This window comes from Cheilinus undulatus, linkage group 20 (genome assembly GCF_018320785.1).
Source record: "Cheilinus undulatus linkage group 20, ASM1832078v1, whole genome shotgun sequence".
Taxonomy (NCBI): Eukaryota; Metazoa; Chordata; class Actinopteri; order Labriformes; family Labridae; genus Cheilinus; species Cheilinus undulatus.
Genome location: NC_054884.1, coordinates 40159210 through 40181280, shown reverse-complemented (window position 1 = coordinate 40181280; position 22071 = coordinate 40159210). Strand labels below are relative to the sequence as shown.

Here is a 22071-nt window from a genome sequence, read left to right as displayed (position 1 = left end):
CACCAAGAATCACGGACCAATCAGCAGAGCAACAAAACTTCATCAGGTGAGTGCTCACTTTAGAGATGGAGACAGGAGAGGAAAAGCATGAATGATGGAAAGTCTGTTTCTGAGATTAGATAGGACTCTTTTAGTCTTTCATTTAGCACCAATTTGTTCCTGAACTCATTCAGACTCATTTTGACTGAAATCTGGGAGCAGACAACTTCAGAAAAACCTGAGACATCACTGCCAAAACAAATTTCTCTCACAAGGGCTGTCAAAAGATTACAAACTTGAATCACAGTTAATCACACAAAATTTGAAGTTAATCACAATTAATCACACCTTATTCATCGCATTTAAAAATGATCTTATTTTGCATTTAAAATAGTTATTGTGCCATTTTTTGATTGTTTGACTGTCTTAAACTGAAGGGTATCTGACTTCCTGTCCGATACAGACCTGCTTTTATAGATATGCTGAGGATCTGATGTAAAGTTAACCATAGAAGAAAGAGCATGTTATGGATTAAAAGGAAATAGGAGGACAGTAAAACATTGATATTACTGGATGGATGGAGGCCTGAAAGAGACAAAATAGGGATTAAGAGCGATTAAAATACTTCAGTCCACTAACTGAGATTTGTAGTTGACTGTCATTGATGCGATAAATCTTGATAGCCCTACTTATATTGATCTGATTTATTCTGAGTAGAAACCTGAGTTTTCTAGTGATGGGAATGCCTGCTCCTTCAGCTTCTACATGGGTTATCATTGGACTAATACTGGCATTATTAAATCAACAGAATTTCACAGAGCTTTGACCGACTGATGCATGACAGACCTGGGAGAGAACAGGAAAGTTAAACCATCACAGCTAACAATGGGCCTTAATTCTCTAGAAAAGAGCCCTGCATGCTCAGACAAGTTCACTTTATTGAATGAACATCTGTGTGTTTACCATGTATGTTGTACGAAAAATCACACCAGGTCTCTATGATTTTGGATGAAATAAAAATATAGATTCACTTATAGGATGCCATTTTTGTGCCAAGCATTCATGGTTGCAATGTCATCTGGCTGCAGTGGGTTTTCACGTCTTCTTTATTGGCTTCAATCTTAATCTCCATCAGAGTAAAAGTTGTCATTTTAGTCAGTTAAATAGCAGTTACTGATAATCAGCAAAGAGTGGAGAGGCTCCAGAACCTCTGACTGCAGTAGGGCTGTCGCAATTTTACCGATATTGACAATAATCGTGGTATTAAAAAATAAAATTTCAATATCGTGCTAAAAATGTGCATATGATAATACTGTGTAAATGATCCAGTGCCACTTGAACACAGTTTGTTTGCTACATCTGCCCCGTTTTCTTCCGCCCTGCTTTGTCTCCCTCCTGTAGCACCCCAACAACCCCTCCCCTATGGGCCGAGATTGGTGCCACCAGAAACTGAATTTGAATAATGATATTGAATTTGAATTTAATGTTTTGAAACTGAATTTATTTGCTTTGAAACTGATTTTTTTTTTTTTTTTGCTTTGAAATTGAATTTTATTCACTTGAGCATTCAACTATATATATTCCTTACACTCAAAAATAAACAATTCAATTTCAGTTCACTCAATTCAAATTCAGTTCTACAATTCAATTTCACTTCAGCGTGGCACATGTTTACATCATCCACTTCCGTGAGGAAGAGTAATTGAGCACAGATAGTCCTCAACTGAGCGAAGCTGGCGTCTTTTCGGCTTTGTTTTAAGACCAGGGACGCAATAATCAGGTTTGTATTAAATTTAAAATCATTCATATTTATCATCGTTTACAGGACGAAAAACGCAATGTAAGTCCTAACATTACTGTAGCTATTGGAGCTAGCTACTAATATGGTTCAGCATGGATAAAGTCAATATGACAGGGATAGCTGGCTTATAATATTTTCCTCCAGTGCATGTAATGCCTAGCTAGATTGAAGAAGAAGCCAGCTGGGGGAGGGTGGTGGAAATTGTTCCTCTCAAACAGCCAAGTTACCTTAATGCCATTTAAAATAGTAAAAATTTTTGCACGAAAGGAAACGGGACAGACAGGCTGTCTGACAGCTGCAGTGCACCTGTTACTGAACAGGTAAGCATGAACAGGGGGAATGGCTGACAGCGCAGGGTTGTACATCAGTGACCGATTATACCTGAGAAGGATTTTTTCTGACCATCTGGGCACTTTACTTAACTTCATCCAAGTTTTCTCTCCGTGATCAATAAACTACCGAACAGTTTCCTCTGGCGGGGCGCTCCTCACTCGTTATGCTCCGTCATTATTTAAAAGCCTCATTCATACAGGGAGCACAGAGTAGCAAAATAACTATTTTAAATGTCGTTAAGGTAACTTGGCTGTTTGAGAGGAACAATTTCCACCACCCTCCCCCAGCCGGCTTGTTCTTCAATCTAGACATTGTATGCACTGGAGGAAAATACTGTAAGCCAGCTATCCCTGTCATATTGACTTTATCTATGCTGAACCATATTAGTAGCTAGCTCCAATAGCTACAGTAATGTGAGGACTTACATTGCGTTCTTCTTCCTGTAAATGATGATAAATATGAATAATTTTAATCGTAACACAAACCTGATTATTGCGTCCCTGGTCTTAAAACAAAGCGGAAAAGACACCAGCTCCGCTCAGTTCTTCTTCTATTTGTATTTTTGGCAGTCCCGCTCAGTTGAGAACTATCTGTGCTCGATTACTCTTCCTCACTGAAGTGCATGACGTAAACATGTGCCACGCTAAACTGAAATTGAATTGAATTAACTGAATTTGAATTTTTGATTTTTGAATTTAAGGAATATGTAGAGTTGAATGCTCAAGTGAATGAAATACAATTTCAAAGCAAAACAATTCAGTTTCAAAACATTAAATTCAAAGTAAAATCATGCTATTCAAATTCAGTTTCTGGTGGCACCAATCTCAGCCCATACTCCCCCTTCCTCCTCACACACAAACACTGACCCTCTGCAATGACACAGCAGCTGCAGTGCCTCCTTAGACAGGTATGTTGAGTGTAATTCATCTGCTAAAAGAGAGAACACAACATAAAGTTAAAGATAAATTTGATTAATTGTCCCATTGTTATTTAATTTTTTAATTGAAATCTTGATAATATCGTTATTGTGACATTTTCTACCCACGATAATCACGATGTGAAAATCTGATATCGTGACAGCCCTCGACTGCAGTGAATGTTTTTCAAACGTACCACACACTTGTGAACATACTCGTGTTAATTCACTAAAAGTATGACTGAACATGATCTGATGATTTGTGAATTACTCTGTAGCTGCCAAAATTAACACTGATTACACACATCAGGACCATCTTAAAGGTCACATATTATGCAACATACACTTTTTCAGGCCTTTTTTTTTTTTTTTACAAAAATACGTGCCCCTGGCCTGTCCACAGTTCCCCTCAGAATCAGATAATGCCCCCCTAATGCTCTTTAACCCAAATGATATTTTTAATGCTAAAATAGAATTATTGTTGATATCAATGAATTTTCAAATTTACTGATTTACAAAAAAACTAAAAAAATAGTAAAGAACATTAATATTTCTTGATGAATATGTCAAATTATAGTTATTTACTTGCATTCCTGAACAGAAAAATGAGTTTCATTGGTTGAATGTTATTCTTGATTCATTTCTGACTTCTCAGGGAAGCCCAGTGAGCCGGCTCAAATTGGGTGAATTCAGTTTGAAATTCCTCATTCCTGTTCAAAATGGTAAAACGTGGAGAGCTGACTGAAAATGAAAGAGTCCGCATTAAAGCACTTCATGGTGCTGGATGGTCTCTGAGACAGATATGACAGGTGGTCTAATAAATGTGTTAAGCACTGTACCTCTTCAGATACAAGTGGCAGAAATGAGTTTTCTCCAGAGGGTGTCTGGGCTCAGCCTGAGAGATAAGATGAGGAGTTCAGACATCCAGAGGAAACTAAAAGTGGCACTGCTGCTCCTTCGCATTAAAACGAGCCAGCTGAGATGGTTCAGGCATTTGATCAGGATGCCTCCTCGGCGCCTCCCTTGGAGGTCTTTCAGGCAAGTCCAGCAGGGAAGAGACCTCCGGGATGACTCAGAATGTACTGGAAGGATTATACAGTATATCCTGTCTGCTCTGGGAACGCCTTGGGATCAATGATTTGACTTGTTTTGTTTATAAACTGGAAAAATAGGATCATTTACACACAATAATATAATCTTGAAATGTTTTTAAATTGTTCCTGTTTTGTCTATGAGAAGTAAATATAGCACTGGAGGCATTGTTCTCACTCAGTTTTACATTTCTCCACAGGTTGTAGAAATGGACTCAGAGAACATTAATTTTGCTGCCCTCGGTCGTCCTTTCACCATGGGGATGCTCTACGATGCTCGCAAAGATGAGCTGATTACAGGTAAGTCTTCATCTGAACTGCTCAATTGATTTCATTTCTATAAGCCAAAAATGTAATCTCTATATACCTGTGATCCCATAAACTAAAATTCCCAAATCAATCTAGTTTTTCTCCTCTTAAGCAGGCTAAACAGTACTTTATATTAAACCTTAGAGCTCACAGCTATTTTTTCACCATCATGTTGGACTATTTGTCTTTAAAAGCTTATAACATCAACCACAGTCAAGCTCTACACATCTTTTCTTTCAGGGCTTTAAGAATATATCTACTACAGTAATGTCACTTGATTTTTGAAAGAGTTATAGGACTCTAAAAACAAAATTAAAAGAAACAAAATTTGAAACTTGAAGATTTTTACTGATAAACAGTGTTGGGCATGCTACTTTTAAAAAGTAATTAGTTACAGTTACTAGTTACTTCTCTCAAAAACTGAGTTAGTAACTGAATTAATCCCGTATAAAAGTAACTAGTTACAAGGGAAAGTAACTAGCCAGTTGCATAGAGTAGAACTGCATAGGCAGGTACTTGCACAGAACTTTTCCATTTCAGTTCAGTCTGTGTCACAAGTTTTTGTGAAGCTGGAACAGAAAAATCCAGCTTTAGCTGCTTGGACGGCGTGGCTCTGTGTTCTTCTTTGTTAGCAGATCTCACGCTAGCCACACTGCTATCATCATCAACAGTGTCAACTACGTTGTTTTTGTCCACTAGTTTTGTAGAAGCGTGTGCCGTTGAGAAATGCTTCATTAGATCAGAGTTGCTAACAACAGACGTGGACAAACACTTCGCTCCGGGACATAATGGACACTTCACATGTACATTCTTGCCTTTTACCTCAAGAAGAATAAAGTAGTGTCTGTACTTTCACTTTGAAAATGCCAACTTTCCCTCCAAACTCGCCATTGATGCAGCTTACCTCTGATAGTTTGGGTGTCTGGGCTGCTGTGTGTGTGTGTGGTTTGTGTGTAAACTGAACACTGCCTCTGATTGGCTTACCATGAAAGCTTACTCTACCTTAGCCAATCATCATCACTTATGCAGTTGTCTCGTCCCTCCATCCTCCCTCACCAAAGAAAAACATAAACAGTTTTGCAGCTCCTGTGGCTGAGAGCCAAGTCGGATGGCCAGAGCTTCAATGAGTAGCTTTAGTTTATAGGCACCACATTTAATTGTTGGTAACGATAACGGCGTTGTAATGATGGAAATAGTAATTAGTTAGATTACCTGTTACTGAGAAAAATAATGCTGTTAAACAGTATATGTATACAAAAAAGTCCAGGTGCTTTTTTGCAGTTAGATTCAGTTGTCCCATTCCTTTAAGCAGTAGAGACGCAACATCTTGCTACTAGAGGACAGCCCTACCCACAATGCACTGCATGTAAACATTGGCCTCAACAAATATGGCGCTACCCTACGAAGAAAACCAAAGTAAATGGTCTGAAATGGATTAGAAATGAACAAAAAGACTCATCAGTTCTAACATCGTGGATTTAATCTTTCAAGACCCTAAACAGTCACTGAAGTTCCGAGCTCCCTCAAACGGCATCCTTAAGGGCTACGGAGACATCGAGGGTAGCAAACAAAGGGCAAAATGGTCAACTTTCAGAAGAGGAAATGTCTATGACTAATGGTTTAAAAGTTATTAACGTTTTTCTAAACTGTGTCACTTCTTGTTGTATAAAACAACACTGTCGTCAGAGACCCCAGAAAGTCAGCCAAGTTCCAGGCCCTCTAGAAAATGTTCTGAAAGAACTAAAAATGCATGAAAAATATATTTGGAAAGGCACAACACAAAGCTTTCACAGGTAAAAACAAGATAGAGTCTAAAACTTGTGTTACCAAGCAATTTACAAAGGAGTGCGCCTGCAGCACTGTTCTGTGCTGTGTGAGGTCCTAGGGTATAAAATGGTTGCTAATTATGCTGTCATGTCCAGATTTTGAACAACCAAATCAAATCAATCCCCTTCAGTACACTTGTGTTCAAATTTGAAGAATGAAGGGATTTAATGTGCTGACACACAACAGTGACTCCCACTGGTCGCGTCACTGAAGAACAAACTTGTATAAGAGAGCACTTACCACAATGTCAAACGTCTGAAATTGTCATAATGCCAAGACTGAAGAAAGAGTGTTATGACCACCTTACACCTGATGACTGAGACAAAGGGAGCAAGCTGAGACTTGACTCTTTACAAAACTGTTTCAGTTCAGCAATATTATTGGGTTGTCTGGTGTGCATCGCTCTCTTGAGGTCATGCCACAGCATCTCAATTGGGCTGAGGTCAGGACTCTGACTGGACCACTCCAGAAGGCGTATTTTCTTCTATTGAAGCCATTCTGTTGTTGATTTACTTCTATGCTTTGGTTTGTTGTCCTGTTGCGTCACCCATCCTCTGTTGAGCGTCGGTTGGTGGACAGATGGTCTTAACTTTTCCTTCAAAATGTCTTGATAAAATTGAGAATTCATTTTTCCGTCAATGACAGCAATCCGTCCAGGCCCTGAGGCAGCAAAGCAGCCCCAAACCATGATGGCCCCTCCACCATATTTCACAGTTGGGATGAGGTTTTGATGTTGGTGTGCTGCGCTTTTTTCTCCACACACAGTGCTGTCTGTTCCTTCCAAACAACTCAATTTTGGTTTCATCTGTCTACAGAATATTTTGCCAGTAGTGCTGTGGAACATCCAGATGCTCTTTTGCAAACTTCAAACGTGCAGCAATGTTTTTTGGAGAGCAGTGGCTTCCTCCGTGGTGTCCTCCCATGAGCTCCATTCTTGTTTAATGTTTTACTTATTGTAGATTTGTCAACACAAATGTTAGCATGTGCCAGAGACTTCTGTAAGTCTTTAGCCGACACTCTAGGATTCTTCTTCACCTCATTGAGCATTCTGCGCTGTGCTCTTGCAGTCATCTTTACAGGACGACCACGCCTAGGGGGAGTAGTAACAGTGCTGAACTTTCTCCATTTGTAGACAGTCTGTCTTACTGTGGACACATGAACATCAAGGCTTTTAGAGATACTTTTGTAACCCTTTCCAGCTTCATGCAAGTCAACAATTCTTGATCGTAGGTCTTCTGAGAGCTCTTTTGTGCCAGGCATGGTTCACATCAGGCAATGCTTCTTGAGAACAGCAAACTCAAAACTGGTGCGTGTTTTTTATAGGGCAGGGCAGCTTTAACCAACACATCCAATCTCATCACATTGATTGGACTCCAGGTTGGCTGACTCCTGGCTCCAATTACCTCTTGGAGAAGTCATTAGCCTAGGGGTTCACATACTTTTTCCACCCTGCACTGTGAATGTTTAAATGTTTTGTTCAATAAAAACATGAAAACATATCATTTTTTGTGCAGTATTAGTTTAAGCAGACTGTGTTTGTCTATTGTTATGACTTAGATGAAGATCAGAACACATTTGATGACCAATTTATGCAGAAATCCAAGATATCCCAAAGGGTTCACATGCTTTTTCTTGCAACTGTATGAGATCTATGAGACTGTGACTGGTAGATGGGTTCAAAGGAGGCTCTAGCTCTCTGCCCACATACTCCTGGAGATTGTATGGCTACTAGTCTTTCTTCATCCAGTGACTGATGTTTTCTCGTTCCTCTAGGTCTGACACTGTGGCATAGTAAAGATCTTGAAGAGAATACAGTTGAAACTCCTCACTCCACCAGTTCCTTTAAAGTCTCTGCATCTGACTCAATCGAGTCCAAGTCCTCTCTGATGGATATCAACGCCTCTCTGGAGGCCAGCTTTATGAGCGGATTGGTTAAGGTTGAAGGGTCTGCCCATTATCTGAACAATACAAAGAAGTTCAAGAATCAGAGTCGGGTGATCTGTCAGTACAATGTTACCACCTGCTTCAAACAGCTGTCTCTGGCTGACTTGGGAACCCTGAATAAAGAGCAGATAGAACGTATCAAGAAGGGCTTTGCAACACATGTCGTCGCAGGCATCCTCTACGGGGCAAATGCTTTCTTTGTGTTTGACAGTGAGAAGCTTGACAGCAGCACCACACAGGAGATCCAGGGCAGTATGGAAGCTGTGATAAAGAAGATACCCTCTTTCGACGTTGGGGGCAAGGTTGACATCAAGCTGACTGATGAAGAAAAGAAACTGACTAATAAATTCTCCTGCAAATTCTATGGAGACCTTACTCTTGAAAGCAACCCTACAACATTTGAAGAGGCAGTGAATACATATGCAGAACTTCCAAAGCTGATAAGAGAAAAGAAAGAGAACTGCATTCCTCAGAAGGTCTGGCTGTTGCCACTGAAGGATCTGGAGTCCAGTGCTGCCCAGCTGCAGTGTGAGATCAGTCAGGAACTCTTAAGGGAGGTGCAGGACGCCCTGGAAGATTTGACACAAGTAGGAATGAGGGTTAATGAGGCTATGGATGATGAAGATGTTAAGCGCTTTCCACCAATTCAAGGGAAGTTACACCGTTTCCAAAACCTGTGTGATTCATATGTGTCTGACATCAAGAGGGTGTTTGCAGAGAAACTGCCCCTCATACGTGAAGGTGAAGAAGATGAGAAATCAGTAAAGCAAATGTTGGAAGACAGAGCAAAGTCCCCCTTCAGTCATGAACGTCTCAGCAAGTGGATGGACGGTAAGGAGAAAGAAATCAATGTCATCAAGTTCTGCCTGGCCATCATGAAGGGAGCCAAACCAGAGATCAAAGTTGTCCCAAATCAATCTGCTGTTGAAAAAGCGGTTCTCAAGGCTGGTAGTCAGGAGGCCCTGTGTTATGTTTTCACATCTCTGCACAGCCCTGACTCTGGCCTTGAGGCAATAGCCGACTTCTTGGATTCAGCTGAAAAAGAAAATGCAGAAGAGGACCCCTGGTACTATTCAGAAACAGTGGTTAGAAGGATGAGGAGTATGGCCAGGTTTTTTAAGAGTGTGCAGTTTCCTGACAACTACAGCATCCTTCTGATAACATCTATAGCAGATGAGAACCACAAAGGAGCAACCATCTACAGGCTCAAAGAAGGCATCCTGAAACCAGAGCCTGAAAAGCGTGATTTGGCTGATGTAAACAACAGAGGAGACTTCGCCATGTGTGAGTACTTTTTCCAACTATTTGAGAAATAACTAAACAGTCTTCCCTACATATGTCCTCCTTATCAACCCTAGTTTAATTTCACACATTTATTTGCTGCTTCAGGTCATGGCACTTAGCTTTGATATCATTTATGTGTTAGAACTTTACCACATTCTCAGTTTAAAATGTGTTTAAAATATTCCAAAGCTGAATCATGCCCTTTTTTTACTCCTCCACCAGACTTCATTGATGTCACCCTGGACCCGGACACAGCAAACCAGAATCTCACTGTGGATCAGAGGGTGGAACGCAGTGAGGCTAGATATGGACCAGCTCAGATGTATCGGGACCTGCCTCAGAGATTTGATGATCTTCCTCAGATTTTGTGTAAGGAGGGGCTGACTGGGTGCTGTTACTGGGAGGTGGGCGTGCACCCTGGTATGGAAAACACTTCAGTAGGTGTTTGCTACAAAGGGATCCCCAGGAAAGGGGAAGGAGATGATGCCAAGCTCGGTGCGAACGCCATGTCCTGGTGTTTGGAATGGAAGACCACTGAATCAAGAGTTGAAGTCACTGCATGGCACAATAATGAACAGAAACAGCTCAAGTATTATCCCTGTTTTCTCACACTGGTGGGGGTGTATCTTGACTTTGCTGCTGGAACTCTGTCTTTTTATCAGTTCCAAAATGATGCACTACACCACCACCACACCTTTAGTACCACTTTCTCAGAGGCAGTTTACCCCGCCTTTTCTATCGGGGAACGCAGTGTAGTAATGGTAAACTACTAAAGTCCCAAAAACAAAAGAAGATGAGCACTTTTTTAAACAACAAATCAGGTGTGTTTTAAACGTCTGTATTCCATCTGACATAATAAGAACACACTGGAGTTCAATTTGAATCAGACGCTGCATAAAATCCCAACATGCATCCAAATTAATTTTCTTGCTCATCTTTAACATTACCAGGACAGTAATTTTCCAAAGAGTCACTCAGCTCCCATCATTTAAGCCTCTTCTTTGGCTTTTTATTCCTTTAATGATAGAGGAGGACAGTGGATAGAATCAGAAACAGGGATGAGAGTGGGGGAGGGACATGCAAGCGAGGCCTCGCCACTAGGGGCGCACTCATGCCAGGCCATCTGTGCCTGTTAAATGACATCTTTATGAATGTTTTTGGAAGCAGCCATTTTTATCCTTAAAGGACTTTCCAATAGAAAACTGAAGTGCTACTAGAGGATTGACCTTTATTCGACTGCGTAATCATTCATTAGAAATAAAACATCATTTTTCCATGTTAACAGATTTTTTCAAAGTAGTTTGATGGTTTTGAGAAAAAGAAGTTATTCAGAAATGTATCAGGACAGTTATTGAGTTTTTGGGGATTATTAAAGTGTGATTTTGGTGTTTGTTACTTTGATTTTGTCATTGAGTTATTCAGAAATGTATCAGGACAGTTATTGAGTTTTGGTGATTATTAAAGTGTGATTTTTGTGTTTGTTACTTTGATTTTGTCATTGAGTTATTCAGAAAAGTATTGCAACAGAATTATTGAGTTGTTTTGGGATGATTTCAGTGTGACTATTTTTTAATTCTATGTTGTCGACGGGTTAATTTGTGAACTGATGAAAGATTTAATGTGACTTATTTTACCAAGTTCTAATCATTTTTATTGAGTCATTAATGTTTCTGAGGGTCTAAGGTGCATGTTTTTTTATTATCTTATTATTTTAACACTGTCTCAGGCAGTTTTAGCCTCTGCTGTTTTTATGTATTGGATTATGGAGTTTTGTGTTTTGTGAATCCATCAACTAAATAAATGGCAGTTTTCCTGGGTATGTTGTTTCTTATCATAGTCTGTAGCAGAAAATATTAAAGTGTTTTTTTTCTTCTTCAGGACATTCCTTATGGTTGTTCTGGCTATGGCTGATGTTTGTGCAATGGCTCTGATCTTCTCTCAGCCTCACAGTTGCCTTTTTTTTTCACCCATAGACAGCTCTCTGGTTTTCATGTTGGTTACAGCACTAATGCAGTCTGCATAGGCAAAACCCAAACCTGATACTGAGTGTAGACATTCAGCGCTATTTACAGTTTAAATAATCAATGTAATGGGACACGTCTGAGCAACAAAACACACCTGCCAGTCACATGTTCCAGTACTGTTGCTCACATGAAAACTGGGTGACTTCAAACAAAAGGTGCTATCTTCTAAGTCAGGGGTGTGAAACTCAATCACAGCAGGGGCCAGATTCTGAATTTGGGTCTAACCTGAGGGCCTAACAGGGTCAAGATTTAACCATTGAGAGTCAACCTAAATGAGTTTGAGGTTGTAAGGTCAAAATGATGAGTTAAAAACTCAAAATCTGAGATAAAATGTCAAACTTAGAAGTTTTAAAGGTAAAAATATGACATCTAAGGTTACAATAATGTTTGAAAAGGCAAAATATGAGATAGAATACTGAAACCGTGATATTAAACATTCAAAAAATGCCCTAAAAGTCAAAATCACAAGTTTTAAAGGTCAAAACATGAGATAAAATTTCAAATTCATGAGTTTTAAAAGTCAAAATATGAATAAAATTCAAAATCATGAGTTTTAAGAGTACAAATTGAAATAAAAGTCAAAGTTAGGAGTTGAAATGGTCAGCAAAACTAAAATCAAATTCAAAATCATGATATTTAACAATCAAAATATGAGATAAAAGTGAAAGTTAAGAGTTGAAATGTTTGCAAAACAGAAAAAAATCAAAATCATGATATTTAACAATCAAAATGTGAGATAAACATTGAAATTGTGAGTTTAAAATGTCAAAATATGAGATAAAATTTCAAATTCATGAGTTTAAAAGTCAAAATATGAAATAACTTAAAATCATGAGTTTTAAAGGTAAAAAAAACTGAGATAAAAGTCAAAGTTAGGAGTAAAAATCTTGACTTTTAAAGGTCAAAAATAGGATTTAAAATGTAAAATAATCAATCTAAAAGGTTAACATATGAGAGAAAAAGAGAAAACGTTAGGAGTTGAAAAGGTTAAAATATGAAATAAACGGTCAAAACCATAACTTTTAGTCATGTCAGATGCAAAATTGAAGATATACAGAAATATCTCCTTTGTTCCTGACTTTTTATCAAATTATATTTACTGTTTGCTTTTTATAATTTTTATGACTTAACAAGGGCATTATAAATCATCAAGGGAAAGTTTACATTTTTATACTGGAGTAAATCTGCAGACCTCTTACTGGTGGACCAGTTCTAATAAAAATATCATATGATCTGGTGGGCCGGGTATAACTGCACCATGGGCCAGTTTTGGCCCCTGGGCCTTGAGTTTGACACCCCTGTTCTAAGTTGTGTATCAGATCCAGATGTAAATTAACCTGACACGCCAGATGGATTTGATTCACACATCCATCTGGTAAACTGCTCATTGACTGCGTTTACATGGACTTTAGTATCCCATTTTCTGTTGGGTTTTTTGAGTATCCCGGTTTCTCTTTGTGCATGTATACGCCTGCAGAAACTGGGATATTACTGTATCCCGGTTTTGAGAAACCAAGTTTTGCTACCAAGTTTTGCTACCTGAGAACTCCAAAAGAAAACAGGACACTGTGCCATGTAGACGCAGTATCCTGTTTTCTGGCTGCTGTAGACTACGTGCGCAGGCACAACTTTGATTGAACTTAGTTTAACTTCAGATACTGTAAATACTGCGTCTGTCTGGGCGGCGGAGGATCAGCTGATCCGCTCTGCCCAGAGAGAGTGACAGCTGAGCGTCAGTGTCTGCAGAGGATCAGTCTGTGATCAAAACGCGCTCATATTTAGATAAAACGTGAACAGTTTAAATTTTCAGCCATGAGCGAAACGTGAGCGTACTTTACTGTAGAGACAGAGAATGACCGCTAACGCCATGAGCGCTTACTCATTTGAGATCTCCCTTTCACTCCTTACCATCCTCTCAGTCTCTTTTTTTCTGCAGATTAAGCGTTCTTTAAACGAGATTAGTTTTGTTTTCTCCCGTTGTTGGAATGAGGTGGGTACCATTACTGCAGCGTAATGCTGGCATTTAACTGTTTTAAATCCAAAATAACCATCTAATTTTTCTCAAATTTCAAACTTTCTGATGCTGTTAAATAACATCACAACTATCTGCACAGATATGATTCAGTGATCAGAAACCAGGATACTACTTTCTCTCATATATACAGAGATATGAATAACCGGGTTTCTCTGTGCTCATGTAAACACAGTATCCCGAATATGATAAAAACCGGGATATGACTCATAACTGGGATACTCAAGTCCATGTAAACGCAGTCACTGATAGTATTTGGGAAAGGGAAGAGCCTTTGAAAGAAAACTTGGAGGGTAATTGGATGAAAGTTCTGTCAGTCACATCTTTACAGGCCAATCAGAGCAACAAACACTTGACATCGTAGCCGCTACCGAGGTGCGCGTGCACTGCTACCGAAGAGTAAACTCCATAGAGAACTGCATAACGCAAACCATGGCGACTGTAGACATGTAAGTACACGACTTTTGTCATTTTTGGAAAGAAAACAACTCACTGCTGTTCTTTGTTCTTCTTTTAACGAAGAAATATCATCAAGTTCTGAAAAACTGGCGCTTTAGCAGCATCCACGCTAATGTCTCCCACCATAATTGCACTGGCCTCTTGTTGCTGCTTGTTTATATCACGACTCTGCCGCGCCCGAAAGTACTGCCCCTCGTCGCTGATTGGTCCTGTCACTTTCTGACCAGGCCCAAACGGTTCAGACGGGAGCTCTGTAAGATGGATTAACCAGTGAGAAACACAGAAACAGGTGAATCCATCTGCTTTGCAAGGTTAGATATAAATACCTTGAAATAAAAGCTGAAATGTTGATCTCTTGTTGAATAGTCATCTTTTCATGTCAAATCCAAATATTTTAGGTCAATAGCAAAAATAAAGGAATAGGCCTCACTGTTCCAGTACTGTTGGAGGGGAGTGCACAACTTTTAATAATGGCAGCCTTGTTTACAGTATGCAGTATATATAAAAAGCCAAGTGGGCTATCTTGTGTATTGCAGGCACTGAGGAGAGTCTTCCATCTAGCCAGGGTTTTTCTCTCTGTTTCTTCCTGGAGAATTCCCCTTCACATATCTGTTCTAAACATGGCAGGACTCCAGCATTTCAGCAGGGTTTTTGTCTCGATCTCTTCCTGGAAAATTCCCCTTCACAGTCTGTTCTGAAACTTTATGTGACTGTAGCATTTCTGTGACTTGGCAGGTGATACTTTTCAGACATATTTCCTCAAAACAAAAGAGATGGTACAGGTAACAGAAAGAATTTGTTGGCAGGCATTTTCTTCTTCAGGCTCATCATTTTTCTGAGGCCACAAAGAATTAAAATGTAACTAGGGCTACAAGCAGCAGTGAATGGGCCTTTGTACCTTTGTACCACGTCGGTACTTGGTGGACATCTGGTTGTGACATGGCAGACGGGGCCTGCTGCAGTTTTTCTTTCAAACAGCCATCATCTCATGTCATGCGATGTCAAATGACTGAGGCAAACCATGCAGGGAGTACTGCCCATTACCGATGGTTATGACTGTAACAAATATATATTGCTGGCATAAAGACGTGGTCGAAGAGAAGCTTGGGTTTAATTTGCATGAATAATTAGTGCTACCTAGCTGCTAATGCCTCACCTCTGAGAAGTGCATGTGACACAACTGTACACCTGTGATTGTGAGCGTTTCCCATGTTTTGCAGATGTGTTTCCACCGTTGAATGAACAGACCATTTTGTGGCACGCCTTTGTGGCAGTTTCTTTTATCTCAAACCCTTTCATAGCAACCGTTTTGAAGTGTTGTACATCATTGTGTTCAAGAAGACCAAGAAATGTATGCCATACTACTTTCAAGTTCAAATCTTACATGTTACCGGTCTTAGAATGGATGAATATATCAGGATAAGAAAACACAGGTAAGTGGTGTTTGAATGTGAACTGAAATCTAACCCAATAAACTGTGCATCTTCATTTATACTGATCAATGATATTTCTAACTTCCAGATAAATTTTTGTCCTCATCTGATCTTTCCTTCCGAGTTTCAGCCATTTACTGTCTTCAGCAGTTTTTCTCTTAAAACAGTTATTGATCATTTAGAACAGTGTTCATTTGAAAGCAGTTTTTTTGTATTACTTTTAGTGTTAAGGTTATGATATTAAATAGTTTTAGTCACTTTTTAGTCATTTCAAACATTTATGAGTTTACTCTAAACTCACTAAACAGGAAACAGCATTTTGGTCCAGTTCTTGTCCAAAATAAGTGATATTTTGGTCAAACTTTTAGTCAAACCATTCTTTCTCTTTTCCCAAATCCGTGGCCAAATCACTGTGTATTCTGTTATAACATCCTAAAGTGGAATCCCAGCTTTCTACAGCTGAGAGGCAGAAGAGGTGCTGTGTGCTGTGTATGTTATGCCGTACTATACAAATCAGTTTTTTCTGTTGGTTGTCTATTTTGTTACTCAAACTAGAGATTCAAAGTTGTGCTAAACTGTGAGTTTTCACCATAGGACCGGGCCGTTATCGGTGCCCAAAGTTAAAGTTTGTTTTTGTCTATTTATTGCTGAGAAATTACACCAATATTGCCCTCTAACTTTTTGGTGTTATTTCAATCAACACTAAACTTCACAAGAATAATCAAGCATTGGCCCTGTATACATCCATGCATCAATATCATTTCTTTGTCACAGCAGAATACATCATCGTATCTTAGCCAAACTTCATGTGCCTGATAACAGTCCAGGCTAGAACACATTGATATTTTTAAATTTTGAAAAATTGTGCAGCGCCACCCTCTGGCAAGAGAAAGTCACTTCTCCTGAATTTCACATTCTGGTACCTCCATGGTTGGCCAAATCACGCTGAAATCTGCTCAGGCAGTTCCCAAGGAGTTGATATTACACATATGCTAGGGTCAAAATTTTATCTAAAAAGGCGTGGCCCTGGGGAGTTTTTGTTTGCCATTTACCATTACAAAGCAGCAAACAGGTATTTGAAGCTGCTGGTGCCTCTGGAGTCCCACCAACCTCAAGGTGTAGGATCCTCCAGAGGCTTGCAGTCATGTATAAAGCTACTATTCAGCTCCCCCTAACCAATGCTCACAAGCAGAAATGGTTGCAGTGGGCCCAGAAATACCTTAAGACTCATTTTCAAACAGTCTTGTTGACTGATGAGTGCCGTGCAACCCTGGATGGTCCAGATGGAGGAGTAGTGGATGGTTGGTGGATGGCCACCATGTCCCAACAAGGCTGTGATGTCAGCAAGGAGGGGGCGGAGTCAGGTTCTGATACATGAGGATAGAGCTGGTAGGCCCCTTTAGGGTCCCTGAAGGTGTGAAAATGACCTTGGCAAAGTATATAGAGTTTCTGACTGACCACTTTCTTCCATGGTACAAAAAGAAGAACAATGCCTTCTACAGCAAAATTATCTTCATGCATGACGATGCACCATCTCATGTTGCAAAGAATCCCTCTGTGTCATTGTCTGCTATGGGCATAAAAGGAGAGAAACTCATGGTGTGGCCCCCATCCTCCCCTGACCTCAACCCTGTTGAGGACCTTTGGAGCATCCTCAAGCTAAAGATCTAGATTTACGTAATAATGTGGAACATGGTGTATAGTGAATAACAATGCTCACTCAGAATTCAGTCACCACTACAAAATAGCGTTTTCACTCTATAGTGAATAGAGAGTGATCTCAGACACAGCCTATGTTTTACAAATTCTCTGGCAAGACGACAGTGTCACACTGAACTCGCCTACATCTAAAAAATAAATCCTAGCCCCACTGGTGACAGGAAGTGACACAAATGGGTCATATCTTCATTACTCTTTCTGTACTTTACCTTTTAAGCTCTGCAACCCACTGCCTGGGTCTGCTAACAACCAACTATTCCCACACTCCAGCAGTTGTGACACACCCTGAAGTGCATCGGAATGCAAGGGCCCTCCAGCGCTGCCTGCAGCTCTAGTGTCATATTTGTATTCTTTTTTCCCCTTCTTTAATAGTTAAGACTATGTGTGCTGAACCATGGCCCCCAAACAATCATGGTTTTATAACAGTAATTTATCCAAAGGAGTGACCATAACATACTGTATAAAAGTTATACAAATACTGTGCAACACCAAATCTACAGGCCTACAGACTCGTTTCAAAGAATTAAGAAGTCACCATGATACCAGGAAGTATTTTAAACTGTCAGTGAATGCTCATGGTACTTTTGTTGATCTTAAACTTGGCCAGAGTCAACATTTCTGCCTTCATACCTGTTTTAAAACCTGGCAAGAGATTAGGTTCCTACTCAGCTGCATGACAGCAAGTGGTTTGGTTTGCCCTTTTGTCATATAGTTGAATCATTTTGAGGCTAGAGAAGTCATAAATTGCATTTTCAGCTGAATTTGGGGAAACAACTTCAAGCATTAGTTGTGTTGAACTATTTCAATTCCTATTGTTTGATTTATTCATTGAAAACAGCTGAAAGTCTGTAATTTTTCACCATAAACCAGATTTGCAATAGGGATTGACTAATTTTATTGCAACTGCATTCACCAGTACACCTAGTGATCTGTTGAGCCCCTGCGCTTTTTTTTGTTAAAGTGAACGAAAAAAGCTGCACATTTTACAGATAAAGTATTCCCAACTATAGTATCAAAAAATAGATGTTTAACAAAAGAAAGTTTCCTTTGTTTTTATTGTTAAGGTAGATCTGCAAAGAGACACTTAGGAGAGGGAAAGAGCCACATGCGGCTCTGGAGTTGCAGGTTGCCAACCCCTGCACCAGGTTCGGTTTGTAACATCACTTCTTATGTTGACATCACTCATGTCATTTCCATTTCCTGGGTACCTGCTGTGGTGTTACTGTTATTTTACTGTTAGAAAATAACAGAAGAAAAAAAGAGTTATGCACACTGTCCACTAGGAGTCGTTGTGAGACACCTATGAGAGTTTGTTGACGTGTATCCATGGTTTCAGGGGGAGTCTAATAAACCGAGTCAGACATGTTCACAGTCAACAAGAAATAAGAAGGAGAGAGAACGGTGAGCATTATGAGTGACAACGGAGACGAGCAGAGTGGAGAAGGAGTTAGCAGGAAGGCTAACACGAACGCTGCTACATTTAGCATTAAGCCACCGGAGCCCTTTGATTTCTCCAAGCCTTACGAGTGGACAAAATGGATCTGGAGATTGGAACGCTTTCGTCAAGCAAGCAATCTAACTGCAAGCTCTGAGGAGAACCAGGTGAACACTTTAATTTACTGTATGGGTGACGAAGCTGACCATGTTTTGAGAGGCCTAAAGCTAAGTGCTGCGGACCAGCGTCAGTACACCACAGTGAGGGATGGCTTCCAGTCTTTCTTCATAGTGAAAAAGAACGTCGTGTATGAATGTGCAAGGTTTAATATGCGAAAACAAGAAGCTAACGAGACCGTCGACGCTTTTGTTACTGCCCTGTTTGCATTAGCCGAACACTGCAACTACGGAATGCTACATGATGAGCTAGTAAGGGACAGGATAGTGGTCGGTCTAGCCGACACAAGACTCTCAGAACGCATGCAAATGGAAAAAGACCTTGACCTGGAAAAGGCTATAAACATGGCAAGACAATCAGAGGAAATCAAAAAGCAACAAGACACACTGAGGAGTGAAGTCAGTGGTGTTAGAAAGATAGATATAGGTGTTGTTGACAGAGTGTTTAAAAGCAGACAACAAAGAAAAGATGAAATTTAACAAAGCAAAAGGAGCTGGAGCAAAGCCACATAGCTTTCTAAGCAAGAACACAAAAAGCTCTCAGTGCTACAAATGTAGAGGCTTACCCCACCCAAAACATGAGTGCCCTGCTAAAGATGCTAAGTGCTGTTCCTGTGGAAAAAAAGGTCACTACCAGAGAGTGTACCTAACAGGTAAAGCTGTGCATGGTATAGAAGAGGAAAATGGAGCTTTCTTCTTTCTTTAATGCTTGGACTGCATTAATAAAAATATGTGACAAAAACATAACCTTTAAACTGGACACCGGTGCAGATGTCACAGTTATATCAAAGAAAGACTTAAACAACATTTTCCTAGAAACACAAAAGCCAGTTCTACAGAGAGCAGTGAAACCACTGCTTGGTCCAGGGAGGGTCCCACAGGATGTGTCAGGGTTTGCCAGACTACAACTGAGTACTGGATCGAAACAGACCATAGAAAATGTATATGTGGTGAAAAATCTGGGAACACCTTTGCTGGGGTTACCTGCCATTATAGCCCTTGGCTTACTCAAACGTGTGGAAAGCATAGATCTAGAGAGCTTAAAGATCAGCTACCCCAAGCTATGCAGTGTTCTGGGGGAGGTAAAACAACCATACACCATTAAGCTTCAACCAGATGCTGTGCCATTCTCCTTGAAAACCCCCAGGAGAATTCCTTTGCCATTAATAGGGAAAGTCAAAGAGGAGCTCCAGCAGATGGAAAGTCTGGGTGTCATCAGTCGAGTGAGTGGGCCGACAGACTGGTGCGCAGGCATGGTGGTTGCACCTAAGAAGGACAGCAAAAAGGTTTGTTTGTGCGTGGACCTCACAGGAATAAACCAGTACGTATGCCGTGAAAAGTTCATCCCGCCATCAGTTGAACAAAGCCTTGGGACACTTGCAGGAGCAAAACTGTTCAGCAAACTTGATGCCAATATGGGCTTCTGGCAAATTCCACTTTCTGAGGAGTCTGCAAAGAACACAACGTTTATCACGCTCTTTGGGAGGTTCCACTTTAACCGTTTACCTTTCGGTATAGCCTCAGCACCTGAACACTTCCAGTGCATGATGGCTGAGGTTACTGAAGGACTGGACGGCGTGGTTTGCCACATCGATGATCTTCTGGTGTGGGGGCGTGACCAGGAAGAGCATGATGCTCGACTACACGCAGTTCTCAAAAGCTTGGAAAAAGCAGGTATTACACTGAACATGAGCAAATGTGAACTCTCCAAAAGTGAGGTGGTCTTCCTGGGCCACGTTATCTCAGCTGCTGGTATCCGCCCTGACCCAAGGAAAACGGAGGCTATCATGGAGTTGAAGGAGCCTTCAAACGTGAGCGAGGTGAGGAGTTTTCTTGGAATGGTCAACCAGCTTGGAAAGTTTACTCCACAGCTGGCGGAGAAAGACAAGCCCCTCTGCAACCTCCTGTCAAAGAAAAATTGCTGGGTCTGGGAGACAGATCAGGCTAGAGCATTTGAAACGTTGAAGAAAGCCCTATCTTCACCACCAGTGCTTGCTATGTACGACCCGAACAGAGACACTAAGGTTTCAAAGACGATGGCATCCCTCTACACCGTGAGTCCATCCTTACTTTATGCATCACAAGCTGGGTTTCCATTACGGTTTTTCACAAAATAAAAGCGATTTTACTTAAATTTTGATAAGTACAATCGTGCTTTAAGGTAACTTAAATGGGCAAAAATGAGAGGAAAAGGTCTAAAAGCAGGAAAAACAGCAAAAAAAAGAGTATAAAAGTAACTTAAATGGGCAAAATTGGGAGAAAAAAGGTCAAAAATCAGCAAAAACATGGCAAAAAATCAGTGCAAAAGTGATTTAAATGGGCAAAATGGGAGAAAAAAGGTCAAAAAGCAGCAAAAAAATAAGTGTAAAAGTGACTAAAATGGGCAAACATGAGAAAATGGTCAAAAAGCAGCAAAAATATGGCAGTGTATATATATACACACACACATATATATATATATATGTATATGTATTTTGGGGGGGGGTACATTCTGGACCTCACTTATTTTGAAACCCTGGCTACAGCCCTGACCATCCCCCCTGATTTTTTTTTACAACTCGACTACTGCCCGTATGTATGGCAAAAGTCACGTTAACAGGTATAAGTATAATGTTAAGAAAAGTCTCGGCTCCTCTTCTGCCCACACGTACCGCGCCATGTTGTCTCGGAGTGGTCATGTGACACTGTACGTCGCGTCCCGTGACTTTTATATATGCGGAAAAAGTGTTTCCATTACACTTTTGCAATATATTTCTATATCAAAACGCCTGCAAAACCTCCTCATGAAAGCGTAAAAACTTTTTATCGATATTTTAGAGGTTTTTTAAAATTAAAGTGTTTCCATTACCAGTTTTTCATTGTGCTATTTAGATTTTGCACATTTCCAAGTGTATTGGAAGCCCAGCTACAGTCTGGTACGCTGCAGCTGAGGCACAGGAACAGACTACAGCGTATCATCCACTCTGCAGAGAGGGTGACTGCTGCAGCCTGTCATCTCTCCATGACCTGTACGCCTCTAGGACTCTGAGGCGTGCCGGTAAAACTGCAGCCGACCCCTCTCACCCTGTACAAGGACTTTTTGAGGCCCTCTCTTCTGGCAGGACGTTGAGGTCCATCAGGACCAAAACCTACTGCCACAAGAACAGTTTCTTCCTCTCTGCTATCAAACTAATGAACAGTACCCTGGCCCTCCCCCCAGAGACTCGCACTGAACCCGCAGATGGAACAATGCATGTTAATACAGATTTATTAGAGTGGTGCATGAATGTCTCAATCACTATTCACAACAACTTCAGGCCAGGGTGTTGA

The 22071-nt window shown here is 40.4% G+C and overlaps 1 protein-coding gene across 1 annotated transcript; it reads left to right on the top strand.

The window, feature by feature from the left end:
* Nucleotides 1-8: 8 nt before the first annotated feature.
* Nucleotides 9-21974, top strand: LOC121528039 (neoverrucotoxin subunit beta-like). The gene is made up of 6 exons (XM_041815145.1): nucleotides 9-46; nucleotides 4321-4420; nucleotides 8030-9484; nucleotides 9707-9979; nucleotides 19933-20816; nucleotides 21864-21974. Exons 2-6 carry the CDS (start codon nucleotides 4330-4332, stop codon nucleotides 21972-21974), a joined length of 2814 nt encoding a protein of 937 aa, XP_041671079.1. The 5' UTR covers nucleotides 9-46; nucleotides 4321-4329.
* Nucleotides 21975-22071: the final 97 nt, after the last annotated feature.

Bases quoted from the DNA above. Each gene is read 5' to 3' on its own strand.
- LOC121528039 (XM_041815145.1), top strand. From the start codon at position 4,330: ATGGACTCAGAGAACATTAATTTTGCTGCCCTCGGTCGTCCTTTCACC. The intron at 9,485-9,706 runs GTGAGTACTTTT...CTCCTCCACCAG, and splicing joins CAGAGGAGACTTCGCCATGT to ACTTCATTGATGTCACCCTG. The intron at 20,817-21,863 runs GTGAGTCCATCC...CTCTTCTGGCAG, and splicing joins CGATGGCATCCCTCTACACC to GACGTTGAGGTCCATCAGGA.